The sequence below is a fragment of the Typopeltis vanoorti genome, chromosome 13 (genome assembly GCF_054136105.1).
Source record: "Typopeltis vanoorti isolate ZY-2024b chromosome 13, IOZ_Tvanoo_1.0, whole genome shotgun sequence".
Classification (NCBI taxonomy): Eukaryota; Metazoa; Arthropoda; class Arachnida; order Uropygi; family Thelyphonidae; genus Typopeltis; species Typopeltis vanoorti.
In genome coordinates this window covers 66,848,311-66,874,134 of record NC_143561.1, presented here as the reverse complement: position 1 = coordinate 66,874,134, position 25,824 = coordinate 66,848,311, and the positions used below count along the sequence as shown (strand labels likewise).

The 25,824-nt window shown below is 33.3% G+C and overlaps 1 protein-coding gene across 4 annotated transcripts in view; it reads right to left on the bottom strand.

The window, feature by feature from the left end:
- The window catches only part of LOC150100243 (tyrosine-protein kinase Btk-like), a 152,945-nt gene that overhangs the window by 96,927 nt on the left and 30,194 nt on the right, over positions 1 to 25,824 (bottom strand). For all 4 annotated transcript variants that reach the window (XM_090402576.1, XM_090402573.1, XM_090402574.1 and 1 more), the window contains exons 4-5: positions 16,487 to 16,568; positions 1,937 to 2,128 (exon numbers count right to left, since the gene is read on the bottom strand). In XM_090402576.1, coding sequence (XP_090258702.1) covers positions 1,937 to 2,128; positions 16,487 to 16,568 — 274 coding nt within the window. The remainder of the gene's footprint in view (positions 1 to 1,936; positions 2,129 to 16,486; positions 16,569 to 25,824) is intronic.

Below are 25,824 nucleotides of genomic sequence, written 5' to 3'. Positions count from 1 at the left end.
CATTCTTATAGGCCATATGGAGCTTTTCTCATTCCTCATAGTTATCTGACTGTCACCCTTATGTGACTCCTTTATTATCTGTTGTCTCTAATTTGATTAATCTCTTACTTTTCTAAAGCTGTCCCAATTAAATTCATCCAGCTATAGCTTTATTTTTCTTAAGGTTTTTCCTACTAGTTTGAGAGTGTTCTGTTACCAACGTCACCAAATCTGTAAATGACAATACCACCTTAGATTAGCTCTCCTTACAAGTGACTGAATATTAATAATATTATGTTCTTTTCTTATATTTTCTTTTTTAATAATTTTGTCAGTGATGCTAGCTATTCACTTCTAAGTTTTTCTCCTAACTCACATATCCATGGTCTCTAGTCTTTAATGAGCTGTCTTATTTGTTACTCAGGTTTCAGAGCCATTATGTTAAAATTGGTTTCAATACTTTCTTATATACTGAAAAATTACCTAACTACCTAGAATGGCATTATGGCTGATGTCTTTCTTTTGACATAATGTTATTCAATTTGTTCCTCTCACCAGCCTTGCTTATTCTACTAAATATGGTTATCCATTTACTTAAATATAAAGAGCCAATGGGCTTCACTTCGGCAACGTAACATTATTTAAATTAAGGGGATATTAAATCCCACATTGTTTCAAAACCAAATAAGAAACTCAAAGATCGGAATCAAAGAGTTTCATGCCGAATATAGTAAACTATAAAAGTATTGGCAGATACTAGCTAAGCTAAAGTACGTAGTACAAACTAGGGCAACTCGTAGCAAAGATGGGTAAAGCTCTGATCACTATTCTTAGTATTTCCCATAATGTAAAACACATATCCTAGGAGATGTATGATGTTATACATTATGGTGGAAGGTCACTACCGAGACCGGTTTCGACCTTTATTGAGATCTTTGAGTTTCTTATTCGGTTTTGAAACAATGTGGGATTTAATATCCCCTTAATTTAGATAATGCTTATCCATATTTAATTTACTATCTATACAAAAAACTGTGTCTAAGCAACTAAAATGTGCTAGGTTTTCCACATGTTCACTATCAGCAAGTACTAATGGACTTGAAATGTTTTTTTTTGTTTTGTTTTCCTGTTTAAGCACTTTATGATATAAAAATTTGGCAGTTTTTATGTTAAATTTTATGTGGTTTTATCGGTTATAAAATAAAAATGGATTTCTGATAACATTTTGTTTAAGTAACTACCATATTGAAGTCTTTAGGCTCTTCTTTCAATCATCATAGTGTTTATGATTTCTTGCCGATTTTCATACCAGATTTAACACAACTATTATTTGGTTGTTCAAAAAGTTTTGAACATTTAGAAGATTTATTTACAAGGATAACATCACTTTTTACAAGGATCACTGGCATAGAATAAAAAGCTTAACATCTTATGTTTTGACATGATCAGGTTTAGTAACCCTTTCCTTAATGATGTACAAAGATGTACAAAGAACTCCATATACAAAGAACTCTCACTATACCAAACACCATTATTTTCATTTTTAGCTCATATACCATATAGAAACCAAAGGCAAAAATGTTGTGAAATAGTTTCACCATGAAAACAAATGTTGATGTTATGAAACTGTCACTTGTTTATATTCACTGCTATCAGGCAAGTTTTATTTCCTTTTATTTACAACTTCTTCAAGAGAAAGGAATTAGAATGCCAAATATCTACTCATCTCCTTGTGACAGCAGCACTACAAAAGCTTATTAACTAACAATAAGATGTACTCTCAAAACCCATTAACTACCATTCTGCTAATAAATATAACATTCTGAAAAAGTGATATTTCATATTCTATATAGAATACACAATTCCAGGACACTGCTTTTGTACTCTTATAGTGTAGATGACTGATATACACAAAAACAGCTTATTACATGTATATATATATTTTAAAATGTCTTACCTGCATTAAGAGGATTATGAGAACCATGATGATTATGTTCAGCAGAAGATGAATGTGTGACCTGATCAGCAACTATCAGTGTGTTCAGACATCCAGAACCATAACGAGAAATATGTCCACAGCATATCCAATGTCTTCCTGACCAAATTCCTGGATGATATTTGTCTGAGAGGCACAAATTTTTGGCACATACTAATAAAATTTTAAAAATAACTCTGTCACATCATCTGGTAACAAAAAGTTTAATAAGTAAATAAAAATACTTTTGCAAGCTGAGATAGAAAAATAAAACTGAAGAAAAATTTCAACAAGATAGCTCTCGTTATTTAATATTTTCCATATTTTTCAATTCCTATTCGTGAAAATAAGTGTATTTAAATAAACTGCAACTACTCCCACTTTTTCCAGTATATCTTATTTAAACAACATGCCCTTACAACTAAGATACATTTCTTAGTTGTAAGGCATTTTGGCAATTATTTTCTTTAATTAATTTAATAAATTAAAATTTTCTTTAATAAATTAAAGTAATAAGCATTACTTTACTTACATAATGATATGTAAGTAAAGTAATGCTTACAAATTAGGCATAATCAAAAAATAGAAAAAAAATTGGAACTAACGAAGAAGCAAACGTCTCTAAAAAAGTATAATTAAAACATTTAAATATATAAATTTTCCATTACACAGGTGTGGTTGGTTGAGTGTACAATATCTCTAATCCCCATCCTACAGAGAGTTCAAATTCCACTGCAGCATTGTGAATGTCTTTAGATGGAGGATGATTGTCACTGCCACGTGAAGAGCTTCATCTAATTCATTTAAACATATAATTTCATCTCCATAAGTGACAATTCTCACATTATCTCTCATCCAAGCTAATGATTACACAAACCTATTGACAACTGACTCTCACTGTAGCAAACTATTGAAAAATCCTTAACCAAAGCCCATAGGTAGAATGTTTTGCAAAAAGAAATTCACTATATCAAAACTATCTGCTTTAACAAACTACTTTATCACAGTTGTAGAAAGTTTTTCATTCTGGTTACAAAGTAAATTATACTAGACAAGAAATTATATTTTAGTTTTAATCCTTTGCCCAAGCATAAAGCAAACAAAGTCTGCACACAAAGTACAGTCTCTTCATGGCTGGGCTACTCAACTACTTTCCTAGATCAGGCTCCCAACTGAGGATAGCTCAATAAAGATTGAAACTGATCTGGGTAGTGATGTTTTTCCATAATCTATACCAATAGACATGTCCAAAAGGAAATATGCTGTGCATTATGGGATAATGAGGCAACTGATGTGAAGACAACAGCCTCAATATACAAACAGCCCAGACATGAAAATACTGCACATGCAAAATGTTTCTTATGCTTGGTTAAAGAAACTAAAATAAGAATACCATTTTGCAGAAAAGAGCAAAGCAAACAATAATGGTAAGGTACCTACTAGATTTCTGTTAAGAGCATGCACTAATCGCAATTAAAACTACATTACAACATACATGTGCACAAATTCTCATTGAGAAAAGATGCAAGAAACAAGAAAAGCTTTATTATGATATCTTAATGTTTGTTCAGGACACAATTATACAGGGAATTTCAAAGAGGAAGTGATTACATTTAGGTTTTGAGCAGAATAAAATTGCATATCATATTGAAAACATACGTGTGCAAGAAAGTTATAAAAAATCAAAAGTTAAGCAGATTTCAGAGGCAAATATGGATTAAATATACAAATATCATTCGAACCCATGGAATCCTGCATTTGGCTAAGAATTTCTAGAACTTAGAACTGCACACCATTCAACAAGATTGGTTTGCTTTCTTCAAAAAAAAGTTGATAATTGCATTTTCTACTGTGATAACATTATTTTTTTTTCCCCCTCCAGCATTAATCAAATCCAAGAAACCAAGAACACATTTTAGTGATACAGTTGGGCTAAGATTAAGTAATCTGTAAATCAAATTTTTTTAAGCCACTTCAGTTCATGAAGTAGCTGCAGAAAGAACATGGAAACCAAACTTTTGTAACACAGTAAATGGAAATAATTTGTGAGAGTGAGGATTTTCAATTGGCTAAATTGCTCTCATTTGGACAACATTAAGGACTTTTCAAAAAAAAAAAAAATAATAATAAATGCTAACATTTACAAACCATATTATGCAACAGAATAAACAATGTAATTAATTATTTAATTTACTTGCAAACTCCTCTGGTAGCATGTGTGTGCTATGAGGAGTGTGCATACACGTGTTGTTCCTGGAATTGTGGGAGGTGATAGTCTTGGTCATCAATGCAGAAGTTGGAAGAGAAGTGATGACAAGACATTAGTGCCATCCAGATTAGAGAGAGAGAGAGAGAGAGAGAGAGAGAGATAGGTGGGAGTATAGATGGATAAAAAAGGTATTCAGTGAACAATCCCCAAATGTGTGAAATCAATATTCTAAGGTTGGGTAAATTTGGAATTTGTATAGAGCAGTAACTGAACAGGTAAAACGTAATCTTGAGCAAAAAAAAGAATGGTCTTTTTGAAGGCTGGCAATACTAAGAAATAATGTGTTTGTGCTAGAAGTCAGAGTTCGGTATCAGTCTGAGAAAATAGATTTTTTTTTTTTTTGAATGGGCTGAATATGGTCTTGCTTTCATGTTCTAGGTGGATGTTTAGATGATAAAGGACAGCTGTTAGTTCAGGAGTACATATGTTAAGTATAACTGGAGGAGAAATATCATCAGGACCAGAAGACTTTTTGATATCTAGGTAGACAGACTCATCTATCTTTCTTGTGGAATGTTGGGGGTAGGGGTACAGTGTGGTGTTCCTGGAATTGTGAGAGGCGATTGTCTTGGTCATCTAGCCACTAGTTGGAAGACAAATGATGCCAAGAGGTCAGTATCACCTGGATTAGAGAGAGATAGGCAGGAGAATAAATGGGTAGAAACTAAACCCAACAGTCTGAAAAGTACCAGAAGGCATAATTGTCATTTGTGCTTCTTGGAGAGTTTCTGCATTTAGCTCACTCATAGGATTTCTTAATGTTGCTGTGCCATTACTGCATGCTTCAGTGTAAGCTGAGAATACAGCTGGAGTTTTTGTTTTTTAAAAAAACTGTTAGGTATTGTAGATGAACAACTTGTTTTGTTTACAGCAAATTCATCTTCAATTTCAACTTGATCAGTTACGCTGGAAAAAGGAAGCCAGCTGGAGTTGTGTATAGTCGCTAAAGTAGAGTACTTCAAAAAATAACCAAAGAGATCAGAGTGATTTTCAGAATTAGGATACAGTACAGAACAAAGATAAATGACACATAATGAGATAAAGAAGGTCAAAAATAGGATATTAAAGATTAAACATCCTCTGGCAAAAAAATATCAGACTGCACAAAAACATGTGTGTGCACTTTGTGGCAAAAGCAAGCATATTTAGTATGAGGTGGAACTGTGATTGTAACTCTGATTTGGAGTTTGGTTATAAACAGGAGATTGGGTTTGAATGCCTATATGAGGGTGATCTGAAAAGTTCTAGGTCTTGACCATAGATGGCAACACTATCGGCAAGATTTGTTTTTTCTAAGCTGGTACATCTGTCATAAGCATCCATGTGAAATTGCAAGTCATTCCATCAAATACTGTTTTATACAGCTGCCTTAGGAAGCAAAAGTGTTGTCTGTATAGCTTGAAATGGATAAAATTAAGTATCGTGCAGTTATAAAATTCTTTGTAAAAGAAGGTTTAACAGCATAAGAAATTCATTCAAAGTTTCATAAAATTTATGGGCACCCTTCTCCATTTTCAACTATTAAGAAATGGGCTGCCGAGTTTAAACGTTGCTGTACCAGCCTTGAAGATGATCCATGTGAAGGATGTCCAAAAAGTGTAACAACACCAGAAATTGTTGATCAAGTGCACGATATGGTATTGGATGACCGCCAAGTCAAAGTGCATGAAATTGCTGAGACTATAGGCATTTCAAAAGAACGTGTAGGATATATTTTGCATGAAGAATTGCAAATGAAAAAGCTTTGTGCAAAATGGGTGGTGCGCTTGTTCACAGCACATCAAAACGCACTCGCACGAAAATCTCTGAACAGTGCTTGGAGCATTTTAACAAGAATAAAACTGATTTTGTGCATCGATTTATTAATAAGGATGAGACTTGGATTCACCATTACACACCAGAATCCAAACGGCAGTCAAAACAGTGGACAGAAGCCAGTTGTTCAGGGACAAAGAAGACAAAGTCGGTTCCATCAGCAGGAAAGGTCATGACATTAGTGCTTTGGGATGCTAAAGGCATTTGGTTTATTAATTATCTTGAAAAGGGTAAAACAATAACCAGAGAATATTATTCCGATCTTTTAACCAGACTAGACGAAACAATTCGTGAGAAAAGACCCAGTTTGTGGAAGAAAAAAATAATCTTTCATCAGGACAATACACCTGCCCACAAAGGTGTTTTGGAAATGGGAAAATTAAGGGATCTGTTGGAACATCCACCTTATTCCCCAGATTTGGCTCCCTCTGACCTCTATCTCTTCCCAAAACTAAAACTCTTCCTCGCTGGTCAGTGTGTCTCTTCGAATCAAGAAGTGATTGCAGCTGTAGAGGAGTATTTTGCAGATCTTACGGAAAACCACTACAAGGATGGGATAATGGTGCTAGAGCATAGCTGGAATAAATGCATTAGTCTTAAGGGAGATTATGTTGAAAAATAACTTTGAAATTATAAATTCGTTTTTTCATTGTTAGGCCGAGAACTTTTCAGACCACCATCTTTTGCTTCCATATTTTGTTTTGCAACCAGTCTAAATGGAAACTGAAACGCTTTCACAAATCTTAACAGATACCTTAACTACCAAATTTCATATAATTTCATCTAATCAGTATAGAATGGTTAATATCAGTTCGAAGAATTTTGCCAATAGAAATAATCCAGTTCTATTGGCAAATAAAACAATAATATGAACAAAATTAATAACGGAAAAAAACTCGCATACAAAGATTATTTAATAGTATAATTTTTGCCTGTGTGTCACAGGCATCTTCAGTACATTAAGCTCAAATTAAACAATAACTGACAATTCCAAAAAGCGCCACCTAAGTAGCTGGTGTAAGATAACTAAAAAGGTCAATAACTTTCTTTAAAAAAAAAAAAAATTTTTTTTAAATAAAATAAAATAAATAAATAAATAAATAACATAAATACAATAAAAAGTTAGGAAAGATTAGCTGATTTGTAAAGTACTATCTCCCATAAAGGTGATAGACGTAAGCCGTCGGATCTGTTTAAGTTAGGAGAATGAAGTAGAGTTTCACATGTTTCTTTATAAAGGCGTTCCATGAGAAACTGACTTTTGTGAAGAACTCACTCTTGTCTTTCTCCAATGAACTCTGTGTCTAGTGAAGATGGCATGTTCTGCAGGTCCAGACTTTTCAGGTTTAAAGTATTCAATATAAGATTGGTGTTCTTCTAGCCGAATAGAGGCAGATCTTCCCGTTTGTCCGAAATAAGATAATCCACAATAGCATGGAATCTGGTAGACACCTGGATGATTAAGATGTGGAAGCTTGTCCTTTGGAGAAGTTAGAAAGCTGGAGATTTTTCTAAATGGTCGAAAGGCAACAAAAATATTCAGTGGTTTTAAAACTTTTGCTATACGTTCACTGATGCCTTGTACATAAGGGATAGTAATGCGCGTTATTTCTTCTATGTTTGAAGAGGAAGACATATTAAAACTACTCAAAGTTCTTTTAATGAAGCAATTCTTATAACCATTAAATAGTAAGGAAGAAGTTATATATCATCCAGGTGTCTACCAGATTCCGAGTTCTTGTGGATTATCTTATTTCGGACAAATGGGAAGATCTGCCTCTATTCGGCTAGAAAAACACCAATCTTATATTGAATACTTAAACCTGAAAAGTCTGGACTTGCAGAACATGCCATCTTCACTAGACACAGAGTTCATTGGAGAAAGATAAGAGTTCTTCACAAAAGTCAGTTTCTCATGGAACGCCTTTATAAAGAAACATGTGAAACTCTACTTCATTCTCCTAACTTAAACAGATCCAATGGCTTACGTCTATCCCCTTTATGGGAGATAGTACTTTATAAATCAGCTAATCTTTCCTAACTTTTTATTGTATTGTTATTGTTTTTTATTATTGTATTATATAGTTTTTTTTATTTATTTATTTTTATTTATTTTATTTTTAGGAAAGATATTGACCTTTTTAGTTATCTTACACCAGCTACTTAGGTGATGCTTTTTGGAATTGTCAGTTATTGTTTAATTTGAGCTTAATGTACTGAAGATGCCTGTGACACACAGGCGAAAATTATACTATTAAATAATCTTTGTATGCGAGTTTTTTTAATTATTAATTTTGTATCGATATGTCTACTCACGGTATACCTCTTTTAAAACTTATTGCTAGACTTCACGAAGAGTCTATTTCCAAACAATCTGCTAGATACGGTAAAGTATTGGTAAAAAAGGCCAAATGCATTAACAGATTAATATTCCTTAAACGATGCAAGATGGCCCAGGTTATTCCAACCTGTTGTAAAATAAAAGAAGTTTTTAAGTCCCCAAAAGACTTAAAAACTTGAAGTAGATCCCATCGGATCTACTTCAAAGCTAGTAAGTCTCTTTTAAATAATCAGCTTCACGAAGCTAAAAAATCTCTTGCCTTCTTAAATAGAGAAATTATGGATATAAAAAATGCTCTGGAATCAGTTTTAACGGTTGAAATGTTTAATACTGTAATGTGCATATCTTCGAGTTCTTACTTAAAGGTCTTTAATGATTCTCGTGACAAGCTAAAATGCAAATTTGAATCACTGGTCAGCATACCTAGATCCAGTAATAATATTACTGATATAGATAAAGTAGTTAAATGTTTCCGGATGTCCACTAACAGACTGTGAACATTTTGTTTTATCAAAAGGACATGATTTCGCTGTTACGCTGAATAAGGTGCCACTTATGAATTTTTTTCATAACATAGACAGGGGGGTATTCGATCCTTATCCCAAAAAACAGCCAACAGATTACGTTTTGAATGTGCACAAATTCTTTTTCATACGAAGCCTTCTCGTCCTAATCTTTCTTACTCTGAGTTTAAAGCATTGAAATCACTGAAGAATAACAATAATTTTTTATTACAAAAGCTGATAAGGGGAAGGCTGTAGTGATTCAAGATAGGAAGGAATATGAGAGAAAAATGTCTCTTTTACTTCGCGACTATTCAACTTATAGGCCTCTTACATCGGATCCTACCCGCAGTCAATCGAAGAGACTTAATTCTCTTATAGATAATGTATCTACATGGAATGAAGATCAAAAGAAAAAAACTTAAAACCTTCTTCGGTCATCCACCTAGATTGTATGGTCTTCTAAAAGTTCATAAACCAGGCATTCCGTTAAGACCAGTCGTAGATTGTATAGGTTGCCCCACTTACAAAATCTCAAAATTTTTATCAAATTTACTCTCCTCTTCAACTAGAAGAACTGATACTTATATAAAAAATACTTGGATTTCGAAAATAAAATTTCAGATCTTCATTTGGACGTTTCTGATATCATGATCAGTTTAGATGTTGTTTCTTTATTTACAAATGTGCCTCTTTTGGAAAGCATCGAATTACTACAACAGGAATTTCCTTCAGACATTGTAAATGTATTTGATTTTTTAATAAATTCTGGTTATTTTTCCTTTAAAAATAAGTTGTATCAACAAATTGAAGGAACAGCAATGGGTAATCCTCTTTCTCCTGCTATCTCCAATTTCTTTATGGAACATTTTGAAAAATGTATCTTTGACAACATTTCTCCCAGACCTACTCATTGGTTCGAATATGTCGATGACATTTTTGCTGTATGGAATGGCTCTTCGGATGAACTTCAATAATTTCTCACTAAGTTAAAAGCATTTCATCCTGGGATCAAGTTTACCCTTGAAGTAGAATCAAATAAGCAGTTACCCTTTTTAGATCTTCTAATTCTTCGCCAACCAGATGGTAACTTACATTTCTCAGTTTATAGAAAGTAGACTCATACAGGCCATTATATCCATGCGGAATCTCATCACCATCCCAGTCAAAAGGCAGGAACTATTAAAACACTGGTTCATCGGGCCCACTCCTTTTATTCTTCAGACGATCTTTTACAGAAAGAACTACAATATATAACTTCTTCCTTTCTATCTAATGGTTAGAAGAATTGCTTCATTAAAAGAACTTTGAGTAGTTTTAATATGTCTTCCTCTTCAAACACAGAAGAAATAACGAACATTACTATCCCTTATGTACAAGGCATCAGTGAACGTATAGCAAAAGTTTTAAAACCACTGAATATTTTTGTTGCCTTTCAACCGTTTAGAAAAATCTCCACCTTTCTAACTTCTCCTAAGGACAAGCTTCCACATCTTAATCATCCAGGTGTCTACCAGATTCCGTGCTATTGTGAATTATCTCATTTCGGACAAATGGGAAGATCTGCCTCTATTCGGCTAGAAGAACACCAATCTTATATTGAATACTTTAAACCTGAAAAGTCTGGACTTGCAGAACATGCCATCTTCACTAGACACAGAGTTCATTGGAGAAAGACAAGAGTGAGTTCTTCACAAAAGTCAGTTTCTCATGGAACGCCTTTATAAAGAAACATGTGAAACTCTACTTCATTCTCCTAACTTAAACAGATCCGATGGCTTACGTCTATCCCCTTTATGGGAGATAGTACTTTACAAATCAGCTAATCTTTCCTAACTTTTTATTGTATTAATTTTTTTATTTATTTATTTTTATTTATTTTATTTTTAGGAAAGTTATTGACCTTTTTAGTTATCTTACACCAGCTACTTAGGTGACGCTTTTTGGAATTGTCAATTATTGTTTAATTTGAGCGTGATGTACCGAAGATGCCTGTGACACACAGGCGAAAATTATACTATTAAATAATCTTTGTATGCAAGTTTTTTTTTCGTTATTAATTTTGTATCGATCGATATGTCTACTCACGGTATACCTCTTTTAAAACTTAATATGAACATTCTGTTATGTTCATTTTAAATTTTATCAATTTCCATTCAGAATGGAATTACTGCAAATATATATTTTAGCAACCTTTATCCCTTTACCCCTGCAAATGATCTGACTGAAATGGTAAGAACTCCGAAAACCAAATTTGAATAAAATTCATCCAGAATAACCTGCATACTGATGGACAGGAAAAATAAATTTGAATGCGCAACAAATTCAAGAAGTTTTTTCAGTTAGTCTTTGAGAACTTCAAGTCTAAATTCAGAACAACAAAGCTTAAAAAAATCCCCCACACACACACAAGAGTTAAGAATTTATAGCATATCAGTGCTGTGTGTGTGTGTGGTACACATTAAGGGTTGTAAAAGAAGAAACCTATTGTCATCAATAGGTTAAAACTGTTGAATAAAATCAGTGTGCCTAACCATCCTTCACCTTCTCCTTAATCTGTTAGGCACAATGGGCAAATCATGGCCAATTAACTTGGTTTCATACAAACATAGCAGGATGATTAATTCTACCTGCATAGTCTGCTCCAAGTATGTATGCCCTCACCAATCTGCCTTTGTTATAGGATAAAAAAAATTCTCAAGAGACAAAAACCACTTCTACATATCAAGCCAGCCAATTTATCTTCAATTGAAAAACCTTTATAAAAGGTTAATCATATGATAGACAGTATTCATACTCAAGTTCTTCTAAAGCACTGTTCATACCAGATGAATTATAGAGGCTCTTAAACTGATTCATAAAAATCTTTAGTATATATAATTAAACTTTAAACAATTCTGTACTATTGGCAAGACTGATGGATTCAGTCTCTTGTGATTATAGTGTCTAGTACTTCTATTTTGTTCTTTATTTCTATTTTGAATAAGATAACAATTGCCAAACCTTGTATCTTGTATTTCCTTACATGTGTTTAATGGCAATATAAGTTAAGGTTTCAAACAACTGTTTGAAAAACAAAATGGTAGTTCAACACCTATAGCTGGCTTCTCCTTAAGTTCATCTCTATCATTTTGTTTCTGACATTATCTCCTCTACTAAAAGTAGATATCTCATTTGTAATTATTTTTATACTTTTATAATATTATATAGATACCCTTTGATAATCCAATGATTTCTGTAATTATGGCACTCCAGTGATTTCTGAAATTCTCTATAAATTTTTAGCTGAAGAAAAAAATTATAGAAAGAGTAGTCTACTACTTGAAAGTTACTCCATCCCAAAACAAGGTATTGGTTTTTTGTTTTACACAGAGAACATGCAATCATCTCAGATGATCCCTAATTTATACAATTTCCTTTGAAATGCCTTGATACAAAGAGGGAAGGGTTCAGTTTTCTTCTTCTTTTGGATAGATCATGTTGTGGGCTATCCTAAGGTGAAAGAGTGCACTCTTCATTCCTATCCATAAATCCTCCATGAACTCTACAACAAGAATAGCCCTCACTGCTAGCATCTTGATAAATTCGTCATCTTCATTAATGAGCATGCAGTGGACTCATATTCTAACTAGATATGATAATGAGTATTATTTTTCTCATCAAAAAGGATCTTTTATAATTTTCCTTACACATCATTAAAACAGACTTGATTTAAACTATTTCTGTATGCTGTTTCCACATAAGAAACTACTGCTTTATTTTTTTTTCATCTCCAGATTCCTACTGAAATATCTATATAGCCAATTTTAGAATTTTCTTCATTTAAAATTTTTCTACTTCAAATGAATTTCAAATACAGGTAACCCTCGTATAACACGGTACTTATACAATGCGGTTTACAAATTGTAGTATCCCTTGTTCAACGCGGTTTCGATATAACGCGGTCTATAATTTCTAGTAACCATTTATTTTATTTTATTATTTTTTTTTTTTTCATATTTTTCACCGTGGGACTTAAAAATCAAATTTTATCTTCGTTAAATTTGTGTCTGTCCGTATCGTGCAAGTAGTTATAAGTATTGAATTTAGTTTTATTGTATCACTGAATAAGGTACTGTACAGAGGCTTTTGCAGTCTCTATTATTCTCAACAAATAGTGCAATTAGAGACAGATGGAATAAAAACGGCACTAACTAATAAATCACATGTCCCTTCTCACAGAAACTATGATGTATAGACTTGAGAAAAACCATATGTTGCACCGAAACACAGTATCCAACTAAAAACAATTGTCCAATTTTTCAATTATGAAATAAGTGTTTGTTTTATTGCATTTGAAATTCTCGATGTCATTATGACAGATCACAAAGGCTAACTTCAAATAAAAGGCTACTAAGAATTGAAACATGCCATATAATGAATGTGTGAGTTTGCCTTTAAGAAACCATAAAATTCAACCAAGGCCTGAAACATTTGTGCGAGTTGAGCCAGTCAGTAATGAGAAGTTCCATCGGAATGATAAATGACACCCTGTTGCGAATGTGTTAAAACTAGTGAATGTTGTTATGACAGTTTCAGATGTTATGGAATTCGATTGAAGAGAATTAGCATTTCAACTCAACACTTGTCGGTTGCTTTTGTCTTTGGATTACGTGATCTTTTGTTAATACCGCACCAATCATATGCACATCTTTATAGCTGCTGTCTTGTGTAAAGCAAAATTCAGCTTGTACATATTGTAACAATTAAAAAAAAAAAAAAAAACTTGAATAATTTATAAACGTATAAAAGGATATCACCTGTAAATCGTTGACATGCCAGCAAAATTCTCAGATGTGCCACCTCTGGCACGAGTGCCACAGGCTCGCCATCTAGGGTTTACTGTATAAAGTGTTATTGTTGAAAATTGTCTTCATTTTCTGCCAGGAAAGCGCATTTAAAATCATAAGTGTGTTATCCTCAAGCTGAGCAGTTTATTTTCTAGTGAGTTATATATATATATGTAATGCTTTTTTTTTTTTTTTTTTTATGTAAAAGTTTATTTTTATTGTAATGGCCACTAAAACTGCAACAAAAGGGAAAAACCAACATTGAAGAAAATTAAAATCTTGGATCGTTTGCAAATTGGAGAAAAACCAGGAGTTGTTGCAAGGACTCTGAATTTAAATGAATCAACAATTCGAATAATCAAACAAAATGAACATAAAATCTGAGAAAGTGTTATTGCTGGGTCAACGGTAAGTGCAAAGTGCGTTGCTCATGTTTGCGATATTCTAATAAAAAAAATGGAGAAATCTAATGATTTGGATAGAGGATTGCACTCAAAAGAAAATTCCTTTGGATGGACACCTTATTAAGCTAAAAGCTCTCAAAGTTTATAAACATTTAAAAGAACTTGATCAAGATTCTTCAGAAGAAATCTCTCAGCATGGATTTTCTGCCAGTAAGGGCTGGTTCGAAAACTTTAAAAAGGGGTTTTCTTTGTATAATCTTAAAATCCAGGGAGAATCAGCATCAGCAGACATTGAAGCTGCCCGGAAATACCCAGCAGAACTTTTAAAAATCATTAAAGAAGGTGGTTACAATGCAGACCAGGTGTTCAATGCGGATGAATCTGGGTTATATTGGAAAAAAATGCCAAAACACGCCTATATTTCGAAAAATGAAAGATCAGCTCCTGGATTCAAAGTTTCTAAAGACAGAATTACTCTACTGTTTTGTAGTAATGCATCAGGTAATTACATGACAAAATCAATGTTTATTAACCGATCTGCAAATCCTTGTACGATGAAAGGGCTTGACAATTTCACCCTATCTGTTTATTGGCGGGCCAACAAAAAAAAGGCATGGGTTACAGCTAACATGTTTGAAAATTGGTTTTTCAAGTGTTTTGTACCCGATGTAGAAAGTTACACAAAGAAAAAGAATATGAACTTCAAAATTCTACTAATTTTAGATAACGCACCAAGCCACTCAACAAATTTAAGCCATCTGAATATTAAAATAACTTTTTTGCCGCCTAATACCACTTCACTTATTCAACCACTCGACCAAGAAATAATAATCAACATTTAAGTCATATTATATTCGGCAAACATTTTATTGAACAATTGAACAAATTTCAATTAATTTTGGAAAAATTTGAATCTAATCCAAACATGACACTGCCTCAAGAGTGGAAAGAGTTTTCAATATTGAATTGTGTAAAAATTATTTCTCTGTCCATCAAGGAATTACAGCCCTCTATGCTGAATGCTTGCTGGAAAAGAATATGGCCTGAAACCGTTCTGGAACAAAATTTTGTACCTCCAGTGGATGCAGAGCTAAGTCATAATAAACATCGCACACATTTTTGGTGGAGAGTGCTTTTGCGATATGGTTGAAAACGAAATTAGTGAATTAACTGATGCAGAAACAGATTTAAATGAGGAGGAACTGGTACAATTAATAGATGATGGCGAACCAAATGGTGGGAAAGTTCTTCCAAAAATTCTGATTGTGATGAATCCGTTAAAGAATTCAGTTTAAAGAAATTAGCAGAAGGATTGGACTTGGCAAGAAAGTTAGGAAGTTATTTTATGGATAGTGATCCCTCAATGGAGCACTCAGGAAAATTGATGAGACAATTGGATATTTGTTTAGCACCATATTATGAACTTAATAAAAAAATTGCAGCATAGTGGAAAGCAAAGTCTTATTACTGACTTCTTGATGCCTAAACCAGCCGAAGTATGCAATGAGAATTATACAAATGATGTCCAAGAGATTTCAAGTGGTGATGACCTCCAGCCACTTAAAGAACATCTACAAAATGTTATTTCTGAAGACAGTGATGACGATTAAAATATGCACTTTATTTTACTGTGTCTAAAACATTTATGCAGTATGTGCAATGAAATTTATGTACAATTTGTAATTTTTATAATTTTATACTACATATTTGTCTCATAGTTTATGTTTTCTTTACTTACATGAATTAAATAAAAAATATATTTTTGTTGGATATATCATTGTTGTTTATATAATTAAAAAAAAAAAAAACGATTTCGGAACCTGACCCTACTTTTTCTAGGTGATCTAAGTCTCATATAACGCGGCATTTCTATGGAACCTAACATCTGCGTTATACGAAGGTTACCTGTATTATTAATGAGAAGAAATATGAAAACCACATGCATGCACGAAAATCTTGGTCAGTTAAATCATTAGCTTAACTAGTTACAACTTGCTTGGAATTATTTGAAAAATGATTCAGAAATAAAAAATTATAAATTTATAGTTTATATAAACAATTAAACATAACTAATTAAACACATTCTCTTAGCAAAACCTCAAAAAACAAAATATATAATGTAAGAACTATTAATGCATGAAGAAAGTTCTTTATTTATAAATTTATTTACAAGTATCTTTCGTCAAATAATGACAAAAACTAGTTGATAGATTGGATAATGTTTCTGCTATTGAACAAATAGGCTATAGGTTGGAACAGTACACACCAAAAGATTCCTGCCAACCAGAAAGCTGTTTTACATCTGACCATATACACACCTAAAAAAAAACTCCACGTATTAATTATTAAGCTATACATTCAAAATACCTACATTCTCTAAGGGTGTTGATCCAATCATCACGCTGTTCAGAAGAAGAAGCAATGATGTACAACTGATAATCACTGTATCCAATCTGTTAAAAAGAATTGAATAAATCAGTAAAATATATAAACCTAAAGTAAAGCTATCGTGAAAAGAATCAGCCATAATGAAAATAAAAGTTCCTTCAATAAAGATCGAAAAAAAATTGCATTTTTTTTTTTAAATAAAATTAAAATGTTTATTATTATTAAGAAGAAAAAAATTATATAAACATGCAGACACTCTGCTGTTGCAGAGTGTCTGCATGCAATATATGGTTAATTAGTAAATCCTATCAACTGCCACTACATCTATGAGGGAAAACCAAAGAAAATCATAGGTTTACCATAATGCATTTCCTTTAAGAACAACGTTGATGTTATAAGGAATTTGGCCAGAAACTTTGGGTACATTTGTTACAATAAGTGAATAAGTTTGTTCTATTGGTGTTGCTAAAGTGAAAATTGACTGTAAATGGATGTTTTATATTGCATTGCCAGCTATAAGTTGTTCACATACAACTGATCAAATTTATTTTCATGCTAAGAGAGCAAATGAATTTTTCTTCCTCTAAAGTCCAATGTCTGATACAGTCAACTAAATTTGCTTCTTATAAACCTAATTCTGGTTGAATCTCACCTGCAAAACTATAGTACATTTATCACCATTGGGTGAACTAAAAACCAGAAAGTCACCTTCTCCAATAGTTATTGTGTAAGACTACTGGTATGTGTAATTAGATATTTATTCAAAAAAAGTTTCCAGTTTTTTGAATAACATTTGATAAGTGAAACGGAATGAGGTTAATATAAATAATACCTGAGTAATTATAAAAAAATGTGGTGTATATAATATTCTCAAGCTGAAAATTATTTACTGTCATTGATGTTTATTAAAACATTTAGCTTTACTATTAATACACATCAAACATAATGAAACAAATGAAAAATATTTGTATGTTTTTGCAGGATCACTCATACCAGTAAGAAAATGGCAATTTTTTTTTTAAATTTATTTTTAATCTATATTTTTGACCAGGGGATATGTACATACCATATTTGAATCAACTCCAATTCTGATATCAGGTTTTCATAATGTGATCGAAAAAGATGAATAATAGTGGAAATAATGTGCACTACTGTCTGACACGTGATATAAAATCAAGTGTTAGACAATAGTTATATCAAGCAATATATCAATATACAGTAACCTCCCCCCCTTTTTTTAACACTTTTCAGGGGACTGATGGAAAAAAGTGTAAATAGCAGGAAATGTAAAAAAAACATTTAAAAAATGCTAAAATATGACTTACTGCTAGTATGCAAGTCTACATACTCGATTACAAAATTTAGTAACTGAAAATAAACGATTTTACAATTACTTACATTTATCTATTTAAAAAAATCTTTAATTATTGATTGTGTTTGCTTTTCATTTTTTTTTTTTTTTTGACATAGTGCTAGATTGCTTTGCATTGAGTTCAATGCTTGACCTGTTTTTTACTGTCGTGTTCAATGTGGACACGGAGAGTCCAAGATCTTTTGCTAAATGCACACACGTGTTCCGGCATGCCAAGCTACACGTAATCTGCCACCGCAACTTGAAAGCAACTTTCACACGCTAAATTATGTAGCAGAAATTCTACAATATCAATTCGTACCGTGATTGAAAAATCATGGTATTGCTCATGACTACATTACTGCTTTAAGCGTGCAGGTCACCATGATGGCAGAAGCGAAACTACAGCTGAAAGCAATGCCATCTGGGAACAGAAATACGCAGATTTCTGCAGAAATTGATTCAAAAATCAGTATTGCCACCCGAGAAAAAAACGTAAATCACGGGAAATAACATCCACGCAGGAAAATGTAAAAACGGGGTTTTATTGTATACTGCTTGATATAATGTCCCATTTACACCACATGATTATAGAATTATTGAAAAGACGTTCTCTTGGCACCTTGTCATATGCATTTATTTATCATCTACAAGATTTAAATACAGATCCTTATGTTTAAATGATGACTCAAATGTTTGCCTTAAACTGAAAATTTAAAACTTATTCTCTTCAAGTATGCCTGCATAAGTTTATTGGAACACTCAGAAATTCCTCTAATTCTCGCATTTTTCCTTTTTATAGATGAGTTTTACTCCCATCATCATGAATTCAACCTTTATACTATGCCTTCTAAATTAAGCACCGCAGCCACTGTAAAACCTTTATACCTCAATATTGATCATTTCTGGTCAAATAACTACCTCAGCTACCTTTTCACATCATGTTTTTGACAGCTCTTTTAACTTCAAGTATTGACATGACTCCTGAATGCATTCCTCTAATATTTTCTTCCACTGTTCTGTCACTTCTTGTTTAACTTAACAATCTTTCAAAATGATTACTTCAAACATATAGAATAACTTCCATTTTGATATCACCTATAACATTTAGGATTTCTTTTATACTCTTTCCTCCATTTCTAAGCTTCTTCAATAACCTCCAGAACATTTTGTCAGCCATTTTCCATTGCATGTTAGACTCAGTAGCTGTCACAGTCAAGTAACTTGGCTACTTTGAAACCTCACTGATGGGACAGTTAATCCTATCTACATAGTATATTATGACTGTCAACAGTGTGTGTTCTTTTGACTAGTTGGTCAAATTTGTGGGATGAAAAACCCTGCAACCTCCTTATCAGGATAGCTAACTCATCTTCATTTGAACTGATAAATGTTTTTCATATCCTAGATGGGAATTGAACCCAGGTCTTTCCAATGAAAAAGGCACCAGTGAAACCGAATGAGTTAAAGAGGCTCTTTTCAAAAAAAACTTTGCAAAGAAGTCAAAAACTTTTGTAAGAATAAAGATATTTTACTTGCTATTCATATTATAAATATTATACTTAATATTTACTTGCTAAGAACTTAAAATACACTTTCTTCTTTTCCATGACTGTCTCTTTACCTTTCTGAGTAATAGTGTTCTGATTTTTTTTTATCCATCCAGTTTGCCACATGCCTCTATGGCTGAATGTTTTTTTTTTTAAATATATATATATATATATATATATATATATATATATAGTTTACACAGACTACTACTGAATCTCTAAGGTTTAATTATTGTTTTTAAGCAATTCCCCCCCCCACACACACACCAATATTTCTTTATAAGTTTACATTACCTCCATGAAAGTTCCTCAGAGAGAGAGAGAGAGAGATGCATTAAAACCTTCTTATATTTATTTTCAATATGATATTCATTTTTATCTTTCTCAAAACTAAATTATGATCTCTTCCTATATCAAATCCTTTTACTTGGTTCGCTTATATATATACTCTTGTATCCTTAACCAGCATGAAGATATCATTATCAGCAATAACATAGTTAACAAGAATTCTCTTATTTTTTGTGTCTTCTTTCCATGTGAATTTATGAATATATCTTTATGATGTAACATTGTGCTTGTGATGGCTAGTTTCATGTCTTGAACAGAAATCCAGCAAGAACTTATACTGTTATTATTAGTTACTGTTGTTATACTGTTATTATTAGCTCTACTCATTTGCCTAAATTTTTCTGTTATATTTGGTATTCATTTCCTACTCTTCTTAACAAGAAAGAATTATTGTTTTCAAAGAAAAAAATTTTAAATTTTAAATGTAAAGTTTTTTCACTTGGTTAAACTATAAATTAACATGTTCGCTGCCACATTCCTCAGGCATAGTTTGTTCTCGCATGCCAAGAGCTTTCGCGTCTTCAAGGTCACTATGAGTAATCTCGTAACACTTCCACCTATATATTACATGCGCTGATGATGGTGTTTATTGCGTCTAGTCTCTGAGAACCTTCAATTTCGCCACGGCCAGTAAAAGAATACTTACTGATATAGAAGTAGAAGATTATGCTAATATGAGCGATGATGAATTTCATGAAATATTTGGTTCCGATTCCGAAGATGATCCTACAGACGACTCTAGCGGTGACTCAGATGATGAAGAAACTTTTGAAGATGAAGTTAGCATCCAGCCAAATACATCAACATCTACTTATTGGGAAAATTCAGAACAAGAGCCCCCCCCCCCATAAGAGATACAAAAGTACCGAGTTAAGAAGGGCTATGATAGCAGAAAAGATTTGTATAAGAGAGATGACCTAAACATGAATGGATTTGGCATAATGAGCCTGGATAAATTTGTGGCAAGTAATACAGAGTCAGAGGAAACCATACTCATGGGAAGGAATGGTAAGAGTATGTGTGCAAGTGCAACTAAGGTATGCAAATGTGATAGAGATATAAATGTCAACAAGCATGGTTATGAATCTGGTGAAGAGGTAGACCTTGAATGGATATACTGGTAGACTTTTTGAGTGCACAGAGATGGGAAGAGAAAGTTTTCCAACTGGGCAAAGCAGACTGTAGATGTAAAATACAAAAAAGCAGGAGCATCAACAGGAGATTGTTTCTTGATGAATGTGCTATGGCTTAAGATTGTCAGCAATGAAATTTGGCTCTCAGAATCAGACACCAACTGGAATCAAGTATAAAGAATATAGTATCTTTTAGGAAGGACAAAAGAGGAGTGTGAGAGATACTGCTAATGGTATAAGAGAATTTTAATAAATCCAGTTAGGGGTAGAAATTCAAGAAAGCAATAAGAGTAATAATGTTCCATGCAGCAGTGAGTTTTGAGGCTATTTGATGTGAAGTTTAGGCTAATGCAATGATATATATATATATATATATATATATATATGGGGGGGGGGCTACAGACCCAACAGTTCAGTTGGTGGGAATGATGAAATGCATCTCCAAATTGTCCTGATATTATATAATAGCTGACTAAAATAACCTTGGAAGTAATTAGGAGTATATGGATGATTCAATTAGGAAAGGTTACATTCTGAACTACAAAGCTGGAAATTATGACAAACTCAAGAGAATACTGCGTTCAGTCCAATGGTATCAGCTACCGTTGGACTCACTGGAAAGGATAGCAACAGCATATAGAAAATTCTGAAAAGATGAATAAATGCTGTAGTATCTGAATGTGTCCCTAAAATTCTAAAATCAAAGTCAGGAATGAAACAGATGTGCAACGTTATTAAGAGATTCATAAGAAGATAATTATGTGAAAGGGATATCGTGAGAATAAGAATTAGAGAAGTTATGGAATATACGAGAGCTGTTCAATAAATAATGAGACTAATTTTACTGTCGCAAAACCACTCATCACAATATTAATTTCTGTGGAATAAAGAAATGTTGCTGTTTGTATTAACAAAAGAGGTTGATAGATGGCGTATATGAGCTGATGTGCCAGTGTCATGTGACTAAATGCAAGCTTGTTTCGGCGTGCCTACGAGCTGCGACCAGTGGTCGAAATGGAAGCGTCCTTGGAACAGCGTTATGCGATTAAATTTTGTGTGCGTTTGCAAAAATTGGCATCGGACACTTTTAACATGATACGCGAAGCATTCCACGATGAAGCAATGTCGAGGACAAGTGTTTTTCGCTGGCATAAAACTTTTAAGGAAGGAAGGGAAAATGTGGAAGATCTTGAACGTGAGGGAAGACCTTCAATGTCCATCACAGAGACAATGATCAACACAGCAGCAATTATAATCAAGGGGGATCACAGAATTACAGTACGCCAGCTGCATGTTGTCCTGAATATTTCTGTGGGAAGCGTTCACTCAATCATGGCCAAACATTTGGGACTGAAACGTGTTTGCGCCTGATGGATTCCCAAACTCTTGACACCGGAGCAAATGCAGCATCGAGTGGATGTGTGCACAGAATGGAAAGAAAGACTGAAACAAGAAGGCGACAACTTCTTAAAACGCATCATTACAGCAGATGAAGCTTGGTTGTATCACCATGACCCTACAATGAAACAACAAAGCAGTGAATGGAAGCATCCGTCTTCGCCTACCCCCAAGAAAGCAAAAACTGTAAAATCAGCTGGTAAAGTTATGACCATAATGTTTTTTGACTACAAAGGCATTGTTTACCAACACGCTGTAGAATCTGGGAATACTGTAAACGGCTCATACTATGTGGATGTTTTACGGACAATGGTACAGCACGTCAAAAGGAAGCATCCATTGCTGAAGAATGGCTTCTTATTGCACCACGATAATGCAAGGCCACATATTGCTGGTTGTGTAGTGGACGTTTTGCAGAAGAACAACATAGATATCCTACCAGACCCTCCATACAGTCCTGATCTCGCACCATGCAATTTCTGGCTGTTTCCTCAGCTCAAGAAACAACTAAGAGTCTGCCATTTCGAAAGCAACAAAGCATGTGTAAAAGCTGCAGAGGCAGTTTTGAAAGAACTCTCAAAAAACGGACTTTCACATGTGTTTAAGAAGTGGACGCAACGTTGGGACAAATGCATAGAGTCTCACGGTAGTTACTTCGAAAAAGACCATGTAAATGATGATGATTAAAGGTAATCTGTTTTCTGTATAAATATAGTCTTATAACTTATTGAACAGACTACGTATAAAGCGCAATCCAGAAAAGTATAAAGCAATGTACAGAAAGCAAAGTCAGTAGGTAGGTTAGAGGAAACCCAAAAGAATTTTATTATTATACTTCAAGTAAAAGAAACAATGAATGGGAAAGAATCACTTTAATAATTTAATTATTTAAAAATCATTTAATCATTTGTGTCAGAAGCAGTGCAATTGTTCAGATAATGCATCTAGTTTCACTAAGATGTATCAACATGGTATATGAAACATGGTGCACTGCTATAGCCAGGACTCAAGAAATCTACTCGCCCACAGGCAAGTTATCAGAGACAAGTGAATTTTCAGCCTGGTTTTAAATACATTCAAAATGTATTTTCTTTGCATAATTTACATCCCCCCCCCCATTTTAAAGCATCTCATCCACTGTCAAGTTTTTTGATTAGGGGTGGTTCTCAACGAATTTATTAAAAAAAAGTTTAATTTCCAAACAGGAGATAGCATCTTATGTAATTAGGAAAGAATTAACTTAAAATAATTTAGATAGTGCCAAAGTGACGTCAGTTATTGCTGATACTATTAAACAAGAATTAGTTAAGGAAATTAAAGACTTCAATAGTGATTGAGGTGGTCACCAATCTCCGATAGGAGATGGCACTCAAAGAAGAAGAATAGAGTGAGTCTTCTTCTAGGTGCTTCTATAGACATTTCAAATGAGGAGAAATCTGTCCATTACATGAGCCTCTGTAGCTCAGTCAGTATACTAAGCACTTTGGTTGAAAAGACCTAGGTTTGAATTCCATCTAGGACATAAAGAACCTTCATTAGGGCTTTTCAACTGAAGGTGAATTAGCCATTTCATACAGAGACAGAGGGTTTTTCCCTCCCAGAAACTCTGGTTTTTTTTGTCCCTCAGAAAAAGCAAACTGGCTATTAGAACACACATGCAATTAACATACACAATACTCTGTAGGAGACAACAGTTGGCCCCCTGCTGAGGTGCCATAAAATCAGACAAGAAACCAATGGGAGCCAGTCCCATCCAGGCACTAGCTACAGATAAAAAATAAAATAAAAATGAGACACATAGATAAAAATAGGAAACTGAAAGAGGCTTTTTTATTTTATCTAATTCCTCTGCAAAACTCAATACCTGCAAGGTACTCTAATACATAAGAGAACGAAATGAACAAGTTATTCTTGTCATGGAAGAACTTGGAATTGATTAATAGGCACTGGGAACATATGGAGGAGGCAACAAGCTAGTAAAAAATAATGGACTAGTAGCAAAATTAAAGAGAGATGTGCATGCCAGATTTTATATCAACACACTATATTGAACATAATTTGAATATGGCTCTCTCTATTAATGATGTTCCTTTTGTTGCTGATATTGAAACAGTAGCAAAAAAAAAAAATCATCTTTTTATCAGAATTCTAAAAATATTGATGAAAACTGAGAGAAGCAGCAGCCATGTTACAAACAAAAATCCTGAAGTTCAAGCATCTGTATTCAGTAAAATGGGTGTCTAATAGTGGGGAACTGACTGTACTTATTAACCCCCCAACCGGCCGCGACATCTATAGACGTCGAGATAAATCTGGATATGAAGCTCTAAAACCCATTGAATAACATGGATAAGAAGTGCAATTTGGTGTCACTATTTCATCCACATTTGCCAGTAGGGAGGTTAAGAGCCACTCTGCAATGGCAATGCATTTGGAGGAAATAGGCACTAGAAAAGGTGATGATGCTATAACATCAAAAGGCTTGTTAAAGAAAATGAAAACATATAATCATTCAAATAATGTGTGCAAAGAGAGATGTTCGAATGCCGAACAAAAAAAATCTAATACACGAAGGAATATTTGATAAAAAGATTTAATGAAAATAATCTGATACTGCTACAGCTGTCTCAAATTTACCTAGCCTGAATATCTAGAAGATGTAGGGTAAAGAAGAAATTAATATTTTGGGTAAATATTTCAGCAAATATCTCATTGATAATGAAGAAACAGTCTCAGTAATTTGGGGAACAAGTGATAACGACAAAGTGTGGGAAAGCATTTAAATATACAACCTTTTTGAAAGAACAATGAGCAATAGGAACAAGTTTCCATTTCTCTCAAAACTGGCTCAAATTATAGCCCTTGACCAACACATCATTATGTGAATGAGATTTAAGTCAAATGAATCTAATAAAAGGAAAGTTGAGGTCATCACAATGAATCACTCCACCCTGAATGATTTATTGATGATACATATGAATGGCTACTCTCTGTAAGGCTTTATTCAAGAAAAGGAACACTAGAGAACACATGAAACCTTTATGTAAATAGACAGTAAGTGTTAGTGGTGCACATTTTAAACCCATATGGAAAGGCACTGTATAATTACATGTAATGTGTAGTAAGAATTAAATTATTATTTTGTCATCATAACATTTAGTTTTTTAAATACCAATTATAACAATATTTATATACAAAGTAGACCGATACCTTGAGTGAGTAACATTTTTTTGGGGATTAGTAGATTTAAGTTGTATTTCTGGAGCCCACTACAATGGATGAAGAGACTGAGGCACATAAGGAAGTTCTAGAGCTGTTCAATAACTGAGATAAGAATTCAGCAAAAGGAACAGATGCAATATGTGTGCATGCTAAAGAAATATTCAGTTTAACTGGTTACCCTTGACCTGGTTGTATAATTTGAGTCTCAGCTCAAGAAAGATCCCACAGGTATGGAAAGAATATATATGATAGTCTCCTTGTACAAGGATGCAAAAACTGATGTATCTAACTGCCCACTAATCAGTATCTCTCTCAAGTG